Source organism: Saccopteryx leptura, chromosome 3, assembly GCF_036850995.1.
Source record: "Saccopteryx leptura isolate mSacLep1 chromosome 3, mSacLep1_pri_phased_curated, whole genome shotgun sequence".
Taxonomy (NCBI): Eukaryota; Metazoa; Chordata; class Mammalia; order Chiroptera; family Emballonuridae; genus Saccopteryx; species Saccopteryx leptura.
In genome coordinates, this window is record NC_089505.1 from 207,668,818 (window position 1) to 207,691,664 (window position 22,847).

The window sequence follows — 22,847 nt, forward strand, 5'->3', positions numbered from 1 at the left end:
TAGGTTGCTTTGTCCAGAACTAGCTGTATCCCTCCATCTGAAGCAAGAACTACGTTTTACATTCCTTTCAACTGATACAACTGCTCTGATTCCCAAGGTAGTAGAATAACTCTCTCTCTCTGGCTCTATTTTTTCTTTCTCCTTCTTGACAACAGAAAGCTGCTTTTTTCCTCCAGAAAGGAAGTGACATCACCCTGTGAATGTTAAATTCTGGCAGAAATGGAACCACTAAAATGGAAACAAACAAAAAAAATTGGCAACAGCCAGGAACAAGAGTTACATAGCATTACTTGCTTGTGTATATTTGAGGAATACAGGGTCCTCTGTGTTATTGGCAGCAGTTATCTCGGTGGTCAATGCGGATTTCTAAAATAGTTCTCTTTTCAGTGCACTTGGCAGATTGATTACATCGATGGCCCCAACTTCTTATCAGTCCTTTTGCAGTTCCCTTCACTAAAGAGATGTCTGTTAACCCATTTCTTGCATTTGGACTTGGCCATGTGACTTGCTTTGATCTGTGAGATGTTAGCAGTTATGATGTGAGTAGAAGCTTTAAAAAGTATTTATGGGCCCTGGCCAGTTGGCTCAGTGGTAGAGCATCGGCCTGGCGTGCAGGAGTCCCGGGTTTGATTCCCAGCCAGGGCACACAGGAGAAGCGCCCATCTGCTTCTCCACCCCTCCCCCTCTCCTTCCTCTCTGTCTCTCTCTTCCCCTCCCACAGCCAAGGCTCCATTGGAGCAAAGTTGGCCCCAGGTGCTGAGGATGGCTCTATGGCCTCAGGCGCTAGAATGCTAGAGCAACGCCCCAGATGGGCAGAGCATCGCCCCCTGGTGGGATGCCAGGTGGCTCCCGGTCGGGCGTATGCGGGAGTCTGACTGCCTCCCCGTTTCCAACTTCAGAAAAAATACAAAAAAATTAAAAAAAAAATTAAAAATATTTATGTGTTTCCCCTAATTCTTTTGGACCCTGACATCATGGAAGTATGCCCAGGCTAACCTCCTCGAGCGATGTGAAGGATATCCAAGTCAAGGTCATCCTAGACCTTCAAGCTCTTGCCAGTACATGCATAGGCTTGTGAACAAAAATAAATGTCCACTGCTCTACGTCACCAAAGTTTTGTAGTTGTTTGTTACATAACAATAACTGAGACAGTGACTTTGCCTAACATTTTGGTACATGGGGGTGATCCATGACTTCAACCGAAATGGTGAACAAATTCTTATACTTCAGGCCATGCTGTTGTTATAGTTAGCAGCCTGGAGAGGTAGTTTGAAACCTCCATTGTAGACAAACTGGCCCTTAATTGTTCCCTAAATACAACCTGTACATCCCTACCTCTGTATCTTTGTAATTGTGTTTCTCCCTACTAGAACATCCTTCCCTCTCCTCTCTGCCTATTGAAATCATACCAGGTCTCTAAGGACTCCTTAAAACCAGCCTTTTCTGAAAGACTCCTAGCTGCACTCTGCTTGCAGTGACCTTTCCAGCCTATTAATTCATAAGGTATTTCTTGCCAGAGCCATAAATTGGGTACCCAACACATGCTTCCTATTTATCTCTGGTTGTTTATTAAACTAGAGTATGAGTTCCTGGTGGGCAGGATCCATCTTCCCCTTTTATCCCCCAAGCCTTTTTCCCATTGTCCCCAAATCAGATACTCTCTTTCCCTCCTTCAAATGTCCATATCTCTTTACTTGTATTTCTTCTAGGGGACCTCACCTAATTTCCTTTGTGTGATAGCTGGTCATGTTCTTATTTCCCTTTTCCTCACCTCCACGGTACTCCACCATCACAAACAGAAGTTCCTAAGATCAGAAGCTCCACTTGAATTCCATGTGCATCTCTAGCACCTGGTAAGAGGCTGATCCCACAGCAGGTGCTCCAGTGAGTATTTGGCTACTTCTTCATCCATCTCTCCTCTGCCTTTAAGTGCCCTCATTCAGGCTCTCATCATTTTTCATACAGGAGACTGCAAAAAGCTTGTAACTGGCCTTGTCTCCCTTCCTCCTCTTTCAACCAGTTAGCAATATACAACATGGAATTCAGTTTAATGGCAAAATCTAACCAGACCATTCTCTTGCTAAAAATTTACTCTCAACAGCTCCCCTTTTCTATGGATAAAAAGCCAAGCTCTTAAGTCTGGCATCCATGGCCAACTAGGGTCTGCCCAGCCTACCTCTCTAGTCCCCTATGCTTCATACATACTAGCCTCAAACTTGATTCCAACAGCAGGGTACAGCAATACCATTTATGCTAAACCATTTCTCCCCAACTGTATTGGCCCCTTCATCCCACATTGTCTCACCTGGCCCAGCCCAGCCCATCCTGCCTGTCCCTCCTTCCCACCCACAAACTTCCCCCTTGGTGCCAAGTTGATCATTGCACATTCAGTGTGGCATTCTGATTATCTAATGAAGTGAAAGTTTCCTGAGAACCAACACTGAATTGCTAACACCTTTGTAGATGCACAAGCTACCCCAGCAGTGCTAAAAATTTGTTGGATGAGTGGATTGAGCTAAGGACCTGCCTACAGTAGACCAGTTTGTTATTGACCTTTCTAAATGTAGGCTTGACCTAGGGCCATGGTCGGCAAACTCATTAGTCAACAGAGCCAAATATCAACAGTACAACAATTGAAATTTCTTCTGAGAGCCAGATTTTTTAAATTTTATTTATTTTTATTTTATTTATTTATTTATTTATTTATTACAGAGACAGAGTGAGTCAGAGAGAGGGATAGACAGGGACAGATAGGAACGGAGAGAGATGAGGAGCATCAATCATTAGTTTTTCATTGCGCGTCGCGACACCTTAGTTGTTCATTGATTGCTTTCTCATATGTGTTTTGACCATGGGGCTGCAGCAGACCGAGTAGCCTCTTACTGGAGCCAGCTACCTTGGGTTCAAGTTGGTGTGCTTTTGCCCAAACCAGATGAGCCCGCGCTCAAGCTGGCGACCTCGGGGTCTCAAACCTGGGTTCTCCGCATCCCAGGGGAACTAATGTCCTCAGTGAGCTGACTGACTCCTGTCTTCTAGAACTAGAGTAGGATAAAGTTGGCCAGAGTTTAGTGCCAACTATTAGGCGCTCCCCCACCATCCTGGTGCCCAGGCCCACACTAGGCAGAAGGAGATTCACTTAATTGCCCAATGAAGGTAGCTGATACTCACTGAGCACTTACCATGTACCAGATATTCTTGTAAGAGGTTTAAGTAAATGAGTTCATTCAATTCTCACAGCAATCTTAGGAGGTACACACTATGTTATAGATGAGGGCTAGAAAAGGCGAATTAACTTTTCTAAGCTCATTCAGCTGTTCAAAGTAGAACCTGGGTGCGAACCCAGGCAGCCTCCTAGCACCTGCCATCACCATACCTCACGTCCCCCAGGTTCCTGTTCTCCAGGGCCCTTCTGCCATTTCTCAGTCCTGTCTTCTCCCAAGATGGGAGGGGAGCTCAGGGCTAAGAAAAGAATATTTCTGCTGGATTTTTATTCAGTTTACTTAAATTCCCTTGCGATTACCCATTGATGGGTTTTTAGTCAGAATGAGACCTGTGTTTTCTTATTTTTATCTGTATAAACAAACATCCAGGAAGATAATTTTTTCACACCCAAATTGGAGCAGTTAGCAAAGAACCGTAATGCAACCAGTTTTGCTTTTGCAAGAAAGCTATCTCTGCTTCTCAGTGGGATGGAAACCACATTGCTTCCTCTTTGCCTTTGAAGTGAGAGCATAGCATTTGTCACTTGGTATATGAGCAACTGCAGTGACACCACCAGGAAAGGTCTCTCCTGGCCCCAATGGCACGGATCCCACATGTGGCATCTTTCCTTCTCTTTCTGAGTAAGTGTCACCATTCTGCATGTTTCTCTTGTCCCAGGGACTGTTGGGTGATGGAACAGGACAATTTGGTTTCTACAGGAAAAACTAGGCCACACTTCTCTGGTGTTGGCAGTGAATGATGGGAACCGTGGGGGAACTAGGAGAAATTTTAGTCAGTGTAACCAGGGCTGTGGCTAGACTGCCGCTAGAGTATGAAAAGGGCCAAGGAGGCACTTAATAAACATTGCCTTGAGTTGAACTGGGCTTATGTTACAAGAGACATTGGATAGTGTGAGATAAGGATCAGATCTGGGGCATGACGGAGGGAGAAGTGGCCGAGAAGAAAATTACTAGGACCAGTTGCTGGGTGATCAGCCCACTGCACTGGCCCGGAAGTTATGGATGGCTAGGCGGACTGGTGGGAGACTTTGACTGTCGGCTGGTGTGTTCTTATTTGTCCTGTTCAGTTGTCTGAGTGTGATTCTCGAGTGTATGTGCTCTGTGAACTTGGAGTATGTGTTTGGCTTGTGTGTAGGAGGAAGCTGGGCTTATATTGAGCAAGTCAGACAATTGTAAAATTTTTCTTTGTTGTCGTTAGCAGGCTGGAAGGTCTGAGGGAAAGCAAGTAGTAATCACGGTTCAAAAAGGAGAAATTGGAAGCTTTTCCTTAACCCATTTAAACAATGACCTAGACTAGGTTCTATATTTATTTCTTCTAAATTCTGAGTCAGCCTCAACACTAATTTTGTATAGAACCACAGTTTTTATATGAAGAACACATAAATCAGAAAGTAACTTGAAAAAACTTAGGAAGTCTGCTAATAGGCATCACAAATATTAAGGGGGAAATGAAGGAAATTAAGTGATAGCCAAGTGACCAGTTGCATTTCTAAAGGCAAGAGGAAGGTCCTTTCCTTTAGAAAATTTTAGCATATATTTCCAAATTTAATATAAATAAAATAAATTTGTTTTAATTTATTTATATTTTTAGTAAATATAAAGATTGATTAATCCTGTTATAATGTGTTTCTAGATGAGGTTAATAGCATGGGTAAATGAGCTCTCAGAATTAACCCTTAGTTTGGGTAAGGGATCTGTCCCCCTCCAACTAGACACCCTACAAATGAAAGCCATTAACATGGGAGGTTCCTGGGTGTAGGGAATGTCCTTGTCTTACTGAAACTGTATTCATGAAAAAATAAAATTCCACTAAATTATGAATAGAAGTTGCCACAGCCTCCACACATGTAAGCTTTTGTATGTGTAACAAAAGGACTTGGTGTTGTGTTCCTCGCTCTCCTGGTAAGTTGCCTATCAGGTGGAATTATTTGAAGCTGCTGTTTTTGTGTATCAAAACTAGTCAAATACGAACCATTTTATATGGTTTAGGCTAATGGCTTCTATTCAAATACTACTGAAATGGCAAATTTGGCAATCAAAGTGACAATTTTGAGAAAAGCCAGTACCATCAAGGAATTATTCGTGTTCCAGAAGTATGGCTCCGATACAGTGTCTCATTGCCATGCTGTGTGCCCAGCAGTCACAGGACTCAGAGCTGCTGTGTCAGGGCATCTGTTCCTCTGCCCATGAAAAGAGACAGCAATAGGACAGTTCTCCAACGTACTTCACTGTTTAGGAGGAGGGGACATATATACACGGTATCCCACAGAGGATATATTTATGTTTTAGAGTATGATCCCTATGCAGAGACATTACAAATTTTTTTTCCATTCACTTGAGAGAGAAAGAGGAAGGGAGAGAGAGGGGTCAGGGAGAGAGAGAGAGAGAGAAGCATCAACTCTTTTTTTTTTACTTTGTTGTTCAATTTAGTTGTGTACTCATTGATTACTTCTTGTATGTGCCCTGACCTGGGGGGTGTGTGTGTCAAACCTGTGACCTCTGGTGCACCAGGTTGACACTTTATCCACTGTACCACCAGGCCAGGGCCGTAGACATTTGAATTGACCTCTTCAATCATTTCAAGCATTCTTTTCCACCTCAAAAATACCTGTGAACCATCTACACTATATCTTTTGCTTTTCTGAGAAAGCAGTACTATCTCAATCATGTTCTTGACCTGCTGCCTAAATTAGGACCTTACTCCATTCATCATCCTCTCTCTGGCTTCATTCATCTCTCCACAGCACTTGTGTCCATCCCAGCCCTCACTGCTGCTCCTTACCCAGATGCTCTTTCCAGCTGTCATCTTACTCTTCTCTTTCCCTTCTGCATGAAACTTCTTTAACCTTTTGAGTAGTACGAATGTTCATGTACATCTTTGTGCCTCCTGACCATCCAGAGTATGATTATACATGTGTAAGGCAACATTAAAGAAAGGCAAATGTATGTTCTTGTTTCCATAAATTGGTTAACAAAGAAACATGATTTTAAGTTAATAAAACTGTAACTGTAACTGATTTCATTTTTTGAAAAAAAAACTCACTCCCGGGAGTCAGTGAGTATGAAAAAAACTCACTACTCAAAGGGTTAAAAAAAAATTTTTTTTTTATTCATTGACTTTGGAGAGACAGAAAGGAAGAGAAAGATCAATTTATTGTTCCACTTATTTATGCATTCATTGGTTGATTCTTGTGTGTGCCCTGACCAGGGATCGAACTTGTAACCTTGGCTTATTGGGATGACTTTCTAATCAACTGAGCTACCCAGCCAAGGCTACGTGAAATTTCTTGAAGTAGTTTATGCTTCCTGCATTGGCCTCAGACCCTTGAAACCTGATGCTTCTGCTTGATTGGAATCTCTTTCATAAAGATCTCCACTGAACCTGGCCAGGCAGTGGCGCAGTGGATAGAGGTCGGACTGGGATGTAGAGGACCCAGGTTCAAGACCTCGAGGTCGCCAGCTTGAGCGCGGGCTCATCTGGTTTGGGCAAAACTCACCAGCTTGGACCCAAGGTCGCTGGCTCCAGCAAGGGGTTACTCGGTCTGCTGAAGGCCCATGGTCAAGGCACATATGAGAAAGCAATCAATGAACAACTAAGGTGTCGCAATGCACAATGAGAAACTAATGATTGATGCTTCTCATCTCTTTGTTCCTGTCTGTCTGTTCCTGTCTATCCCTCTCTCTGACTCTCTCTGTCTCTGTAAAAAAAAATAAATTAAAAAAAAAAAAAAAGATCTCCACTGATGTCCTCATCATTAAACTGAAAGGACCTTCCTCTTGCCTTTAGAATTCTCAGCCTCTCAGCAGCATTTCTCAGAGCTGATGAGTCTTTTCTTTTTGGAACGTTTTGCCTCCTTTGGTTTCCAAGCTGCTGTGTCCTGGCTGCCCACTCATCTATCTCCCTAACTCTTCCTTCAATAGGTTTTGTTCCTCAGCTAACCCTCTACATAGAGAGATTTTCTAGTAATCTCTCTTTAGCCCTCTTCCTTATATTCCCTAACACTCCCAATACTTATATGTAACTGGCTCAATCTTCCCAGTTACATAGCCCAGAACTCTCCCTGGGCTACAAACAACCATTTCCAGGAAGCCATGAAAAATAACGGAGACAGCCAGAAATGTGGCATTTGCAAATCTAGGTTCAAGTTTGGCTCAAACATTTATAAGGTTTGACATTCTAAATATAGAAAAATCACAGAGTTCTTGAAAGGATTAGAATATACATATTTTCAAATGGTCTGAAGACTTTGGAGCACAAATACGTATATTTAAATATTTCCTAATATTTGCTGAATATCCTTTATATTTATTTCATGATACTCAACTTTAGTATCCGAAATTAAATGCATTACCTTCTTCCTCACCGTGAACACACAATAGGAGCTCTTCCTGATATCCCTGTTTCTGTTAATGGTACCATCATTCCTCCAGTCATCCTCACAAATCCTGGGTGTCATCTTTGATTTCTTACTACCTACTATCCCTCCATCCACCACTACTACCTATAAGCATCTGAGACACTGGAAAACTGTAGATTTTATCACCATGGTACCTTTCAAACTGTAGTCCCTTTCTTTCCGTTCCTATTGCCTTCATTTCTCTCCTGGGCTACAATAATTGCCTTCTGTCTGTTTCTAATTTCCATCATGGTGCCCAAACCTGTCAGTTTAATTTTCCTAAGACCTTTCAAACACTCAGTGGATTCCCCATGGTCTAGACCAGGGGTCCCCAAACTTTTTACACAGGGGGCCAGTTCACCGTTCCTCAGACCTTTGGAGGGCCGGACTACAAAAAAAACTATGAACAAATCCCTATGCACACTGCACATATCTTATTTTAAAGTAAAAAACAAAACGGGAAGAAATACAATATTTAAAATAACAAACAAGTAAATTTAAATCAACAAACTGACCAGTATTTCAATGGGAACTATGCTCCTCCACTGACCACCTATGAAAGAGGTGCCCCTTCCAGAAGTGTGGCGGGGGCCAGATAAATGGCCTCGGGGCCGCATGTGGCCCATGGGCCGTAGTTTGGGGACCCCTGGTCTAGAGTCTAATCAAGTAAATTCAAACATTTAATCATGAGAGTCAGGGCCTTCATGTTCTGGACCCAAATGTCCTACCCAGTCTTTTTTCTATTAATTTTCAGGTACCTCTTCCCCTAATCTCATTACTCCCTATTTCCTTTAATAAGTCTTTTGATTTCTACTCCTACAGTCTCCATGAAGTCTCCTTACCTAAAAGACCCTGTCTCCTCACTTAAATTGTCATAATAATTTCAGTTCCCCAATGTCCATTTCTAATAGTGTCTCTTTCACAAACCTGACCTAATTCCCTCCTTAAAAAATATAATATTGGCCCTGCTGGTTGGCTTAGTGGATGGAGGGTTGGCCTGGTGTGCAGACATCCCTGGTTCAATCCCCGGTCAGGGCACACATGAGAGATGGCCATCTGCTTCTCTCCCCCATCTTCTCCCCTTTCTTTCTCTCTTCTCTCACAGCCAGTGGCTCCATTGATTCGAGTGTCAGCCCTGGGCCCTGAGAACAACTCGGTTGGTTCATGTATCAGCCCCAGACAGGGGTTGCTGGGTGGATCCTGCCAGTTGGGGTGCATGTGGGAGTTTGTCTCACTCTCTCCCCTCTTCTCACTTAAAAAAAAAATTTTATATATATATATATATATATATATATATATATATATATATATATATATATATATATAAAATCTCTCCTTCCTTTAACTTCCTCAAAGCATTTTTATCATATTCTATGAGGACTATTAACCTCCTTGACAAAATTATAAAATTTAGAAGTCAGAGGCTATCTTAAACTCATCTTTGTATCTTGGTTTCTGAAGCATCAGAAATATTATAGGTGATTGAATAAATATTTATTGAATTGGCAAATAAAGCAGTAGAAAATGAATTCAAGTTTTCATAATAAAATGTTTCAAATGTGGTACCCATCTCTGAAAAGTCATAGAAAATGTTATTGAAGTGTTGCCTGGCTACCAAAAATAACATAGTAGAAATATGCCCTGATATAAACAGGTTAGTGGTACCTCAGAAACCATATTTTTAAAGGCATTTTTATTGTGAAATGTAACACAAAAGAAAAGTTAATAAAACATAAGTGTACCATTGAACAAAGAAGTAAGAAGTAAAAACCATGTGATTACTACCCAGGTAGAAATAGATAGAACATTGCTAGGACTCTAGAAGCACCACTTTTCCTGCCATGAGCCCCGTTCAGATCACAACCTACCCCCCACACACAGTCACTTTTCTGACTTTCATGATAACCACTTCCTGGCTTTTAAAAAAAATTTTCACCCTTGTGTTTGCATCACTAAACAATATAGTGTAGCATTGCCTGTTTTAAAACTATAAAGAGTAGGATCATCCTCTATAGTCAAAAAGATTCAAACATATTTTGCAGCTTTTATTAAACATAGTTATTCATATTATTGCAACTGGTTGCATTCATCCACTTTCATTTTTGTATACTATTCCAGTTTAGGAGTGTGCTGAGTTCATCTATTCTACTATTGATGGACATTGGGTAGTCTGTAGTTTGGGGCTCTAACGAGCAGTATAGCTGTGGGTGTCCTTCCACGGGGTGCCTGGTGCACTGAGCACACATCTCTCAAAGACATATGTCTCAGACTGGCTGGCATTGCTGAAAATGTTTTCAGTTGCTTCTGTAGTATAATATTTTTGGGTAAGTAACAACTTAAAATGTTCTTAGATGGATTTGACTTCTATTTCTAGGTATAATGTAAATATAAAATAAATATAAAATTGGGATCTATGAATAAATTAGTCTTTTAAATTATTGCTGGAAATGTGTGTGGTTGGGTGATTGGTTGGTTGGATGTTTGTTTTCTGGTTTTGCATTAAGCACACACAACACATGCAGTTTTTAGTTGACTATATCAGGGGCCTGCTTACCCTTTCTGTCCACTTTTGTAGGCCCCCTTTTACCAAAGTATTTTTCTTCCAAAATGTCTATACTCAGCCTTGTCACGGTCCCTGTAATGTCATTTTTCCTTTCTCTCATGTTTTCCTCAGTCTCCTTTACTCTTTGTCCTGTAGAGTCACACAGTTCAGAGGTGTTCTGCTTCTTCCATATCATCTCATGAACCCCAGTCAGCTAATTCCTTCAAACCAACTCACCCAACCTGTGACCTCTTCTTGTGTCTCTCCACCTCATCGTCCCCTTCCATGGGCCCTCAGCCCTAGCAAAAGGTCTCACTCACCCTTGTGGCATCTCTGTCATCTCTTCTTGGTTCTTTCGGTAACACAAACTAACCTTTAATATAATAAATAAACACATTTTAATTTCTGCTAAATGCTTGATTTTGAAAATGTGTATATCAGGGGAAATGTTTCTGTTGGTGGTGAAATGGCACCAGAGCGTTATTAGCAATTAGACTTCAGTTCAGCAAACTTAGTGCTTGAGCTCTGGCTGAGAAAGAATTCAGAGGCAAGACTCAAACTGTAAGAGAAAGTGTATTTAGAAAGTCAGAAAGATAGAAATGAGCCATGGGAGAAAGGGGCTCAGGAAACAAGTTACAGAGGCAAAAGAAGGGCTCTTGGAGCTTAGAGGAGAGAGAGAAGGAGGGAGAGAGAGAGAGAGAGAGATACATAGGCATACTCCAGAAAAAGAGAGAGACCTGCTAGGTCCTCCATCCTAAGGGCTTTTAAGGGTAGGGATTTTAGGGGAGGTCCCAAGGAGGATTTTAATAGAATATTCATCAGCTTCCCAGGTGTGCTCTTTCAGGGTCCTGGTCTCCACTGATTGGTCAGGGCTAGGGTAGGGGGGTCATCAGTCACCCCCTCTGTTCCTGATGTCAGCTGTGATGTGTGGAGTCACTGGCCTGGCCCAGCTGTTTTTCTGGGCCTGGAGCTGAAGCACAGCTGAGGCCTAGATGTTCTCTCTGAGGTTTAATGCTTTCAAGAAGTGGTCTTGTAAAGGTTGTATCATGCTATTCTCTGGCCCCTGCTCCTCCTCTAAGGGGGGGTTCTACCACATGACTAGTAATATGAAAGGTCAGGGGCTAAACCACTTGAGAAATATAATAGGGGAGAAAAGGTCACCCTGGGGGCAAGGTCCCACCTTACAATTATTTGTTGCTAGGCACCTGGGGCTTTCCACCCTGCTGACCTTCAGTACCTGGCCTATCATTCCTACTCTGCTCATGTCTGCCTACTACATTATCATTTACTAATGCTTTCCCCTTTAAATCTGATACATGAGCTTTGTCCCAACAGGAAACATTCCATAGTGGTACCAACTGAAAATCTGGAGTAAGGAACTAAAATCAATTCTGGTTCTAGATACGGCTGGACTTGACAGCCATCTTTATGAAGCTTTTCTTTTTTTTTTTTTTTATTAATTTTACTAGGGTAACACTAATAAATCAGGGTACATATGTTCAAAGAAAACATGTCCAGGTTATCTTGTCAATCAATTATGTTGCTTACCCATCACCCAAAGTCAGATTGTCCTCTGTCACCTTCTATCTAGTTTTCTTTGTGCCCCTCCCCGTCCCCCTTCCCTCTCCCTCTCCCCTCACCCCCCGTAACCACCATACTCTTATCAATGTCTCTTAGTCTCGCTTTTATATCCCACCTACGTATGGAATAATGCAGTTCCTGGTTTTTTCTGATTTACTTATTTCACTTCGTATAATGTTATCAAGATCCCACCATTTTGCTGTAAATGATCCGATGTCATCATTTCTTATGGCTGAGTAGTATTCCATAGTGTATTCCATAGTGTATATGTGCCACATCTTCTTTATCCAGTCATTTATTGAAGGGCTTTTTGGTGGTTTTCATGTCCTGGCCACTGTGAACAATGCTGCAATGAACATGGGGCTGCATGTGTCTTTACGTATCAATGTTTCTGAGTTTTGGGGGTATATACCCAGTAGAGGGATTGCTGGGTCATAAGGTAGTTCTATTTTCAGTTTTTTGAGGAACCACCATACTTTCTTCCATAATGGTTGTACTACTTTACATTCCCACCAACAGTGGATGAGGGTTCCTTTTTCTCCACAGCCTCTCCAACATTTGCTATTACCTGTCTTGTTAATAATAGCTAATCTAACAGGTGTGAGGTGGTATCTCATTGCCGTTTTGATTTGCATTTCTCTAATAACTAAAGAAGATGAGCATCTTTTCATATATCTGTTGGCCATTTGTATTTCTTCCTGGGAGAAGTGTCTGTTCATGTCCTCTTCCCATTTTTTTATTGGATTGTTTGTTTGTTGTTGAGTTCTATGAGTTCTTTGTATATTTTGGATATTAGGCCCTTATCTGAGCAGTTGTTTGAAAATATCATTTCCCATTTAGTTGGCTGTGTGTTTATTTTGTTGTCAGTTTCTCTTGCTGAGCAAAAACTTCTTAGTCTGATGTAGTCCCATTCATTAATATTTGCCTTCACTTCTCTTGCCTTTGGAGTCAAATTCATAAAATGCTCTTTAAAACCAAGGTCATTGAGTTTAGAACCTATGTCTTCTTCTATGTACTTTATTGTTTCAGGTCTTATATTTAGATCTTTGATCCATTTTGAATTAATTTTAGTACAAGGGGACAACTGTAGTCCAGTTTCATTCTTTTGCATGTGGCTTTCCAGTTTTCCCAGCACCATTTGTTGAAGAGGCTTTCTTTTCTCCATTGTGTGTTGTTGGCCCCTTTATCAAAAATTATTTGACCATATACATGTGGTTTTATTTCTGGGCTTTCTATTCTGTTCCATTGGTCTGAGTGTCTATTTTTCTGCCAATACCATGCTGTTTTGATTGTCGTGGCCCTATAATATACAATAGTTTGAAGTCAGGTATTGTAATGCCCCCAGCTTCATTCTTTTTCTTTAGGATTGCTTTGGCTATTTGGGGTTTTTTATAGTTCCATATAAATGTGATGAGTTTTTGTTCCATTTGTTTAAAAAATGTCATTGGAATTTTGATGGGAATTGCATTAAATTTGTATATTGCTTTGGGTAATATGGCCATCTTGATTATATTTATTCTTCCTAACCAAGAACAAGGAATATTCTTCCATCTCATTGTATCTTTTTCGATTTCCCTTAACAATGGTTTGTAGTTTTCATTATATAAGTCCTTTACATTCTTTGTTATGTTTATTCCTAGGTATTTTATTTTTCTTGTTGCAATCGTGAAGGGGATAATTTTTTTTAGTTCATTTTCAAATGTTTCATTGTTGGCATATAGAAAGGCTATTGACTTCTGTATGTTAATTTTGTATCCTGCGACCTTACTGTATTGGCTTATTGTTTCTGGTAGTCTTTTTGTGGATTCTTTGGGGTTTTCGATGTATAGGATCATATCATCTGCAAAAAGTGATACCTTTACTTCTTCTTTTCCGATATGGATGCCTTTGTCTTGTCTGATTGCTCTGGCTAGAACCTCTAGTACCACATTAAATAAGAGTGGAGAGAGTGGACAACCCTGTCTTGTTCCTGATTTAAGGGGGAAAGGCTTCAGTTTTGTGCCATTTAATATGATGTTAGCTGATGGTTTATCATATATGGCCTTTATCATGTTGAGATATTTTCCTTCTATACCCATTTTGTTGAGAGTCTTAAACATAAAATTGTGTTGTGTTTTATCAAATGCCTTTTCTGCATCTATTGGTAAGATCATGTGGTTTTTGTTCTTTGTTTTGTTGATATGGTGTATTACATTAACCATTTTACGTATGTTGAACCATCCTTGAGATTCTGGGATGAATCCCACTTGATCATGATGAATAATTTTTTATACGTTGTTGTATTTGATTTGCTAGTATTTTGTTTAGTATTTTAGCATCTGTATTCATTAGAGATATTGGTCTGTAGTTTTCTTTTTTTGTGCCATCCTTGCCTGGTTTCGGTATGAGGGTTATGTTGGCCTCATAAAATATGTTCGGAAGTATTGCTTCTTCAATTTTTTTGGAAGACTTTCAGTAGAATAGGAACCAAGTCTTCTTTGAATGTTTGATAAAATTCACTAGTTTAGCCATCTGGGCCTGGACTTTTATATTTGGGGAGGTTTTTAATAGTTTTTTCTATTTCTTCTTTACTAATAGGTCTGTTTAGGCTTTCTGCTTCTTCTTGACTCAGTCTAGGAAGGTTGTATTGTTCTAGGAATTTATCCATTTCTTCTAGATTGTTGAATTTAGTGGCATAAAGTTTTTCATAGTATTCTACAATAATTATTTGTATATCTACGTGTCCATGGTGATTTCTCCTCTTTCATTTTGGATTTTGTTTATATGAGTTCTTTCTCTTTTTTCCTTGGTAAGGCTTGCCAAGGGTTTGTCAATTTTGTTGATCTTTTCAAAGAACCAGCTCCTTGTTCTATATATTTTTTCTATAGTTTTTCTGTTCTCTATTTCATTTATTTCTGCTCTGATTTTTATTATCTCCTTTTTTCGGCTGACTTTGGGTTGTCTTTGTTCTTCTTTTTCCAGTTCCTTAAGGTGTGAAGTTAAGTGGTTCACTTGGGGTCTCTTGTTTGTTCATATAGGCCTGAAGTGATATGAACTTCCCTCTTATCACTGCTTTTGTTGCATCCCATAGATTCTGCTATGTCGTATTGTTATTTTCGTTTGTCTGTATATATCTTTTGATCTCTGCACTTATTTCTTCTTTGACCCATTCATTTTTTAAAAGTATGTTGTTTAGTTTCCACATTTTTGTGGAGTTTTTTTCCTCTTTTTTGCAGTTGAATTCTAGTTTTAAGGCTTTATGATCGAAAAATATGCTTGGTACAACTTTGATTTTTCTGAATTTGCTGATGTTGTTTTTGTGGCCCAATATATGGTCAATTCTTGAGAATGATCCATGTACACTGGAGAAAAATGTATACTCTGTCACTTTGGGGTGAAATTTTCTGTAGATGCCTATCATATCCAGGTGCTCTAGTGTTTTATTTAAGGACAATATATCTTTACTGAGTCTCTGTTTGGATGACCAATCTAGAGCCATCAGCAGTGTATTGAGGTCTCCAAGTATGATTGTATTTTTGTCAGTTTTTGTTTTAAGGTCAATAAGTAGCTGTCTTATATATTTTGGTGCTCCTTGGTTTGGTGCATATATATTAAGAATTATTGGCCCTGGCTGGTTGGCTCAGCGGTAAAGCGTCGGCCTGGTGTGCAGGGGACCCGGGTTCGATTCCCAGCCAGGGCATATAGGAGAAGCACCCATTTGCTTCTCTATCCCCCCCTCCTTCCTCTCTGTCTCTCTCTTCCCCTCCCACAGCCAAGGCTCCATTGGAGCAAAGATGGCCCCGGGCGCTGGGGATGGCTCCTTGGCCTCTGCCCCAGGTGCTAGAGTGGCTCTGGTCGCAGCAGAGCGACGCCCCGGAGGGGCAGAGCATCGCCCCCTGGTGGGAAGAGCGTCACCCCCTGGTGGGCGTGCCGGGTGGATCCCGGTCGGACGCATGCGGGAGTCTGTCTGACTGTCTCTCCCCGTTTCCAGCTTCAGAAAAATACAAAAGAAAAAAAAAAAAAGAAAAAAGAATTAGTATGTCTTCTTGTTTCAGTGTCCCCTTAATCATTATGAAATGACCATTTTTGTCTCTGAGTATTTTTGCTGTCTTGTTGTCAGCATTATCAGATATGAGTATTGCTACACCTGCTTTTTTTTGGATGTTATTTGCTTGGAGTATTGTTTTCCAGCCTTTTACTTTGAATTTGTTTTTATCCTTGTTGCTTAGATGAGTTTCTTATAGGCAGCATACAGTTGGATTTTCTTTTTTAATCCATTCTGCTACTCTGTGCCTTTTTATTGGTGAGTTTAATCCATTTACATTTAATGTAATTATTGACACTTGTGAGTTCCCTATTGCCATTTTATACTTTGCTTTCTGTTAGTTTTGTGTCTTGTTTGATCCTTCTCTTTTGTTTTTCTATCTTTTGTTTTTGTTTGGTTGTATTCCATACATCTTTCCTCTGTTGCTATCTTTTTTAAATCATGTGCTCTGTGGTGGTTTTTTTCAATGGTGGTTACCATTAAGTAATGAATAGGCTTCCTACCCTGTTCATTGTAGTGCACTATCTTGTGAGTACTTTTGCACTCCATTTTCCTTTGCTACTGTTAATCTCCGTCCTCTCCCCCCCTCCTTTTTTTTTTTTGTTGTTGTCACAGTTTAAATTTGGTTTTATTGTGTTCTTGGTGGAGCTTTTACTTGTAGTTTTTGGGTTTTTTTGTTCTTTGTATCTGGTTGGAGAACCCCCTTTAGTAATTCCTGGAGTGGGGGTTTTCTGATGATAAATTTCATTATCTTTTCTGTATCTGTGAATGTTTTTATTTCTCCTTCGTATTTGAGGATAGCTTTGATAGATATAGTATTCGTGGCTGAAAGTTCCTCTCTTTCAGGGCTTTAAATATTGGGGTCCACTCTCTTCTAGCTTGTAGAGTTTCTGTTGAGAAATTTGATAATCTAATGGGCCTTCCTTTATATGTTGTATTCTTGTTTTCCCTGGCTGCCTTGAGAATTTTTTCTTTGTCATTGGTTTGTGCCAATTTCATTATGTTGTGCCTTGGAGTAGGTTTGTTGGGGTTAAGAAAACTCGGAGTTCTGTTTGCTTCTTGAATTTGAGGCTTTAATTCCAGAGGCTTGGGAAGTTCTCATCTATTATTTGTTTGAATATGTTCTCCATTCCATTTTCTCTCTCTTCTCCCTCTGATATACCTATTATTCTTATGTTATTCTTTTTGATGGAGTCAGACAATTCCTGTAAGGCTATCTCATTTTTTTTTAATTTTTGAGTCTCTTTTTTCTTCTCTGTTGTGCCTCAAGTTGCTTGTCTTCTATTTCACTAATCCTACCTTCTATCTGGCCTATTCTATTAGCTAAGCTCGTTACCTCGTTTTTTAGCTCGTGAATTGAGTTTTTCATCTCTGATTTGTTTTTATAGTTTCAATTTCCTTGGTAGTATATTCTTTGTGTTCATTGAGTTGTTTTCTGAGCTCCCTAAATTGCCTTTCTTTGTTTTCTTGTATATCTCTGAGTATTTTTAGGATTTCTATTTTAAATTCTCTGTCATTTAGCTCCAAGGTTTCCAATATATTAAATTTTTTCTCCATAGATTTTTCCTCATCTATCTGTGTTACCTCTCTTTCTTTTGTATCCATGATATTCTATTTCATTTTCCTTAATGGCATCTGAGGGCAGTTTTGTTGATAGTATTAATGAAAATTAATAAAGAATTAAAAGTTAAAAAAATAAAAACAAAAAAGAATTAAAAAAAAAATTTTTTTAATTTATCCCCCCCCTCTTTTTTCCTCTCCTCTCCTCTCCCCTCCTTCTTGAGAAAATTTTGTGGAGAACTATGAATTATATTGTGCTAAATAGAACAAACAATACCTATAATGGAGGGCCTGAGTTGGGGAGAAGTAATAAAGGGTGCAAAAAAGGGGGTATGGTTCCACAAAATGCAAAAAAGGAAAAAATTTGGTTCAAGAATAAAATGATTTGCTTTTAGGTGTTGGTTGACTAAGAGATATGATGAGAGAAATAAGAGGGAAACAGGAAAAAGGGGGGGGATTTTAAAAATTACTATTGTATTTAGTGAAACAAGAACTAGATAAAATGGAGAGCCAGGGTTGGGAGAACTGCTTGTGAGTTAAAAAAGCGAAGTAAAGAAACCCCTAAGCGCCACAAACATAAATTTGAGTCCCAGATAAGATAATTTGTTCATTATTGAGGAATGAATGAAAGGAGACTTAAAGGAAAAAGGAAGAAACTAATATAGAGGGAGAAAAGAAAGAAAAAAAAAGAGGGAACCACTAAAAGAAGAAAAAAGAATAAAAGTAGAGAGAGAGAAAGAGAGAGAGAGAGAGAGAGTTAAGGGTTTTGGAGTACAACCTTCATAGAGAGAAAGGAAGAAGAAAGAAAAGATAATGGGAGATGTAACACTTTTAAGTAGTGTAGTTCAAGGAGAGGAGAGAGTAAGACTGGCAGAGAATTAGACGACCAAATTGGAAGAGGAAGAAAATAATCAAGACATGTAGATAAGGGACACAAACAAACATATATAGTAAAATGGGATAGGTTATAAAGTCTGTGGATTATTCTTGATTTTGAGAGGTTATCTTCTTGCTTTTTCTTTTCTCTCCCTCTTCCTGGTCGGTGACTCTGTACCCCGGGTTCTGCCCCTGTGGCACTCTTAGGTAGAGGTTTGCAGTTGATAAGTCTCTATGGCGATGTCATATATTGGTCTTCAGTCTTGTTGGCAGTTTAGGCTCATTAGCATTTGTAGGCTCCGACAGTGAGAGAGTCTGTGTTCCCGGAGCCTCTCTCCTAGTCTTTCCTTCCTGAATTAGTAGCCTGATGATCCAGCTATGGGGTTGCTGCTGCCTCTGCCTGGAGAGTAAGAGGCTGAAAGAGCTGGCAAATCCCCACTCTATTCCCACTCCGCACAGGGCTCCGGGTAAGGCTCAAACAGTCAGAGCTGCTAGCATAATCAGGCAGGGCTTCCACCCACACAAAGACCTGACTCTGCCCCTCCGTCTGGTAACACGGGCCCCTCTGTCTGGTAACACTGGGGCGCTCAGAGGAATCTCTCGCTCACTATCTGCACACGCCAACCAGGATATGGAGCAGGCCACCTTTATGAAGCTTTTCAATAAAGCTGTAGTGGCTCTTTTAAAAAATTACAAAATAAAAACCCCTCCACAGTATGGAAAGGAAGAACTGCTATCTCTTCAGATGCTAATTTTAGCTGAGGTTGCATCAGATGTGGCCAGGAGCTACATATAGTTCAACCAACTCAGGAAAAACCATGGCCCATGGGCAGCTCTGGAGACTGTCTCTCCTACAATGACTTATAAGAAAGGCTACCAGGGAATTTGAAGCTTAGGAAAGTACCTGCTGAATTTTCCCAGAAAATAATGAAGGGTGAATAATCATGCATCATATTTACTTTAAAGTTAGTGCACTTAGGCCCTGGCTGGTTGGCTCAGTGGTAGAGCTTCGGCCTGGCGTGCAGGAGTCCCGGGTTTGATTCCCGGCCAGGGCACACAGGAGAGGCGCCCAACTGCTTCTCCACCCCTCCCCCTCTCCTTCCTCTTTGTCTCTCTCTTCCCTTCCCGCAGCCGAGGCTCCATTAGAGCAAAGATGGCCCCGGGCGCTGAGGATGGCTCTGTAGCCTCTGCCTCAGGCCCTAGGATGGCTCTGGATGCAACAGAGCAACACCCCAGAGGGGCAGAGAATCACCCCCTGGTGGGCGTGCCAGGTGGATCCCGGTCGGGCGTATGCGGGAGTCTGTCTGACTGCTTCCCCGTTTCCAGCTTCGGAAAAATACAAAAAAAAAAAGTTAGTGCACTTAGATAAGCATATATGTTTCATGGTAGGGGCCTTGTTACCCAGAAGCTAGACTTGTTTCTACGAGGCTAGAGATTACAATGGAAATTAAAGTTATAAAAGAACAATTAGCTCATTAAGCCTTGGCCTAAAGACGATGTTGAGTCTGACCAGGCGGTGGCGCAGTAGATAGAGCATCGGACTGGGATGCGGAAGGATCCAGGTTCGAGACCCCAACGTCGCCAGCTTGAGCGCGGGCTCATCTGGTTTGAGCATAAAGCTCACCAGCTTGGACCCAAGGTCGCTGGCTCCAGCAAGGGGTTACTCGGTCTGCTGAAGGCCCCACGGTCAAGGCACATATGAGAAAGCAATCAATGAACAACTAAGAAGTCGCAACGCGCAACGAAAAACTAATGATTGATGCTTCTCATCTCTCTCCGTTCCTGTCTGTCTGTCCCTGTCTATCTCTGCCTCTGTAAAAAACAAACAAAAAAGAAGGTGTTGAATGTTTGAGTTGATGATAGCTAATAACCTGCGATCTCATTTACTAGAATTGTAATACAGGGAGCTACAGAAGGCAACATGTTGGGAATTGGGATGCTAATCTATTTTTATTCCCCTTTCTTTCTCCTACTTGCAAGCTAAGATCAGCGTTGGCCAGAGAGAAGTAACAATTCAGAAAGGACCGCTGTTTCGAGCTGAAGGTTACCCTGTCAGCATTGGCTGCAATGTAACTGGCCACCAGGGGCCTTCTGAGCAGCAGTTCCAGTGGTCTGTTTACCTGCCACGAGCCCCGGACCAAGAAATCCAGATCATTAGCACCGTAGATACCGCCTTCTCTTACGCAGTGTATGCGCAGCGGGTGCGAAGCAGGGACATCTATGTGGAGAGGGTCCAGGGCAACTCAGTCTTGTTGCACATCTCAAAGCTCCAGGCAAAGGATTCTGGTGAATATGAGTGTCACACACCGAACACTGATGACAGATACTATGGAAGTTACAGTGCAAAGACTACTCTGATTGGTAAGCTGTTGGCCTCCTCTGCTAGGCAGCCTGAGAAGCCAGCATCTCTGCCATCACAATGCCTTGCAATGTGACATGGCTTCATATTTTGCTGTTTGCTTTGGCAAAAGAGCTCATATGCCCCTCTGGATATTTTGGAGATTTGTCCAAATAGATATTTCATATTTTCTAAAGCTCTCAATTAATTTTTCCAATCAACTTCCTCATGAAGATGGAGAATAGTGTGTGGTCTTCCCAAGGCCTTGCCCACAGCTATCCATAGGTTGACAGTAACAATAGCATCAGCCAGAGCTTTGAGGGTTCTCACCATGTTATGTCTTCTGTTGGGCAGACATTAACTTGAAAAGCGCTGGTATTAATATCATAGGAAATAAGTCATTAACTTGGGAATGCTTATGTTCAAACTACCATTTTCTAGCATAGAGGGGAAATAGTTCTTGTAATTAGCATTTTATCCCTCTGCCTCGAATATTTTGTCCACCCTTTTCAGCTTAGCATACTCCTACCTATATACTTCAGGACCCCATTTAGATAGTACCTGAGCTATGAAACCTGTCCTGACTGTCTCAGGAAGTATTATAATCTTTGTTTCCTCTTGATGCTCTGTTCATATCACTCTTATTAGCACTCACCCATTTATGTGGTAATTGGCCACTTCTGACTCTGTTCTACCTCACCCTAAACTTGAGGAGAAGAGAACACTTATCTCAGCACCTTGCATAGTGGTGAGCACTAAGTAGATGCTTAGTAAATATTCACTGATTGAATCTAAGTGTTGCCTTTACTTAAGCTGTGTCACTTCCTCTAAGGAAGGAAAGAATGATAACGTAGCAGGCTGTTTATCAAAACTTTGGTAAGGGTTTGATTTTGGCTCTGAATGACAGATAACAGATTATTTAAGAATTATTATTTTCTAAAATAAAGGAGCAGGTTAAGGCCCAAAAAGTGCAGCAACTTGCTCCGGTTCATGTAATCAAATATAAACAGTTTTAGGGTCCAAATCAAAGTTTTCTAGCCTCCTTGGCCTTCCCCCTCTAAATACTCTGTGTACAAGTAGCAATTGGTTACAGCCTAAGCTGAAAACGTTGAATCAGGGTCAGTACATCAGTGAGCCATTCTCTGTGTGTACATAGATGCAGTGTTTGCCACGGGGAACTTCTGTGTGTACATAGATGCAGTGTTTGCCACGGGGAACGTCTCTGTGTGTACATAGATGCAGTGTTTGCCACAGGGAACACCCTTGGCTACTGAAGAGAAACTAAAAAAATGTACTTTACTGATAGTGGGTTAGGGCACCATCTTCATCTATGGAGGCTAGTCTGACGGGTATTGGTCCAATCGATTATCAACATTTCTTTCCTTTCAGTTATTCCAGTCACACTCTCTGCCACCATGAGTCCCCATTGTCTCAGTAAGGAGGAAGGTGAGCCATTAGAACTGACCTGTGAGGCCACCAAAGCCACAGTGCAGCACACCCACCTGTCTGTCGCCTGGAACCTGATGCAAGATGGAGAAAGTCCACCCATCAAGATTATTTCCCTCTCCAGAGACTTTATACTGATGCCTGGGCCCTCGTATGCAGAGAGGTTTGTGGCAGGGGACGTGCGGCTGGACAAGCAGGGAGCGGCCACCTTCAGGCTGTCCATAGAGAGCTTGCAGCCCTCAGATCAAGGCCAGCTCTTCTGTGAGGCAGCAGAGTGGATTCAGGATCCGGATGGCACCTGGACTTCCATCACAAAACAGCAGACAGATCAGACAGCTCTGAGGGTCCAGCCAGCAGGTAATTATCTTCCAAGAAAAAAATTTTTTTTTTTTTTTGTATTTGTCTGAAGCTGGAAACGGGGAGGCAGTCAGACAGACTCCCGCATGCGCCTGACAGAGATCCACCCGGCATGCCCACCAGGGGGCGATGCTCTGCCCATCTGGGGCGTCACTCTGTCACAACCAGAGCCATTCTAACGCCTGAGGCAGAGGCCATGGAGCCATTTATAGCGCCTGGGACAACTTTGCTCCAATGGAGCCTTGGCTGTGGGAGAGGAAGAGAGAGAGACAGAGAGGAAGGAGAGGGGGAAGGGTGAAGAAGCAGATGGGCGCTTCTCCTGTGTGCCCTGGCCGGGAATTGAACCCAGGACTCCACACGCCAGGCCAATGCTCTACCACTGAGCCAACCGGCCAGGGCCTCTTCCCAGAAAATTCATTTGCTGGTAGTGGTTATTTATGGGATAACTTTTTGTTTTATTCTAATCTTTTGTTGAATCTTAAAAAAGATCGTGTAGAAAGTTTAA

The 22,847-nt window shown here is 41.3% G+C and overlaps 1 protein-coding gene across 3 annotated transcripts in view; it reads left to right on the forward strand.

Annotated features, from left to right (window-relative positions):
• The first annotated feature begins 3,754 nt into the window (after window positions 1–3,754).
• Window positions 3,755–22,847, forward strand: part of CD101 (CD101 molecule) — a 48,340-nt gene continuing 29,247 nt past the window's right edge. The window contains exons 1-3 of one of the 3 annotated variants that reach the window (XM_066377265.1): window positions 3,772–3,842; window positions 20,182–20,562; window positions 21,929–22,342. In XM_066377265.1, coding sequence (XP_066233362.1) covers window positions 3,800–3,842; window positions 20,182–20,562; window positions 21,929–22,342 — 838 coding nt within the window. In that variant the 5' untranslated portion in view covers window positions 3,772–3,799. Of the gene's footprint in view, window positions 3,843–20,181; window positions 20,563–21,928; window positions 22,343–22,847 lie in introns of all 3 variants that reach the window. The other 2 variants (XM_066377266.1, XM_066377267.1) reach the window with 2 other exon arrangements.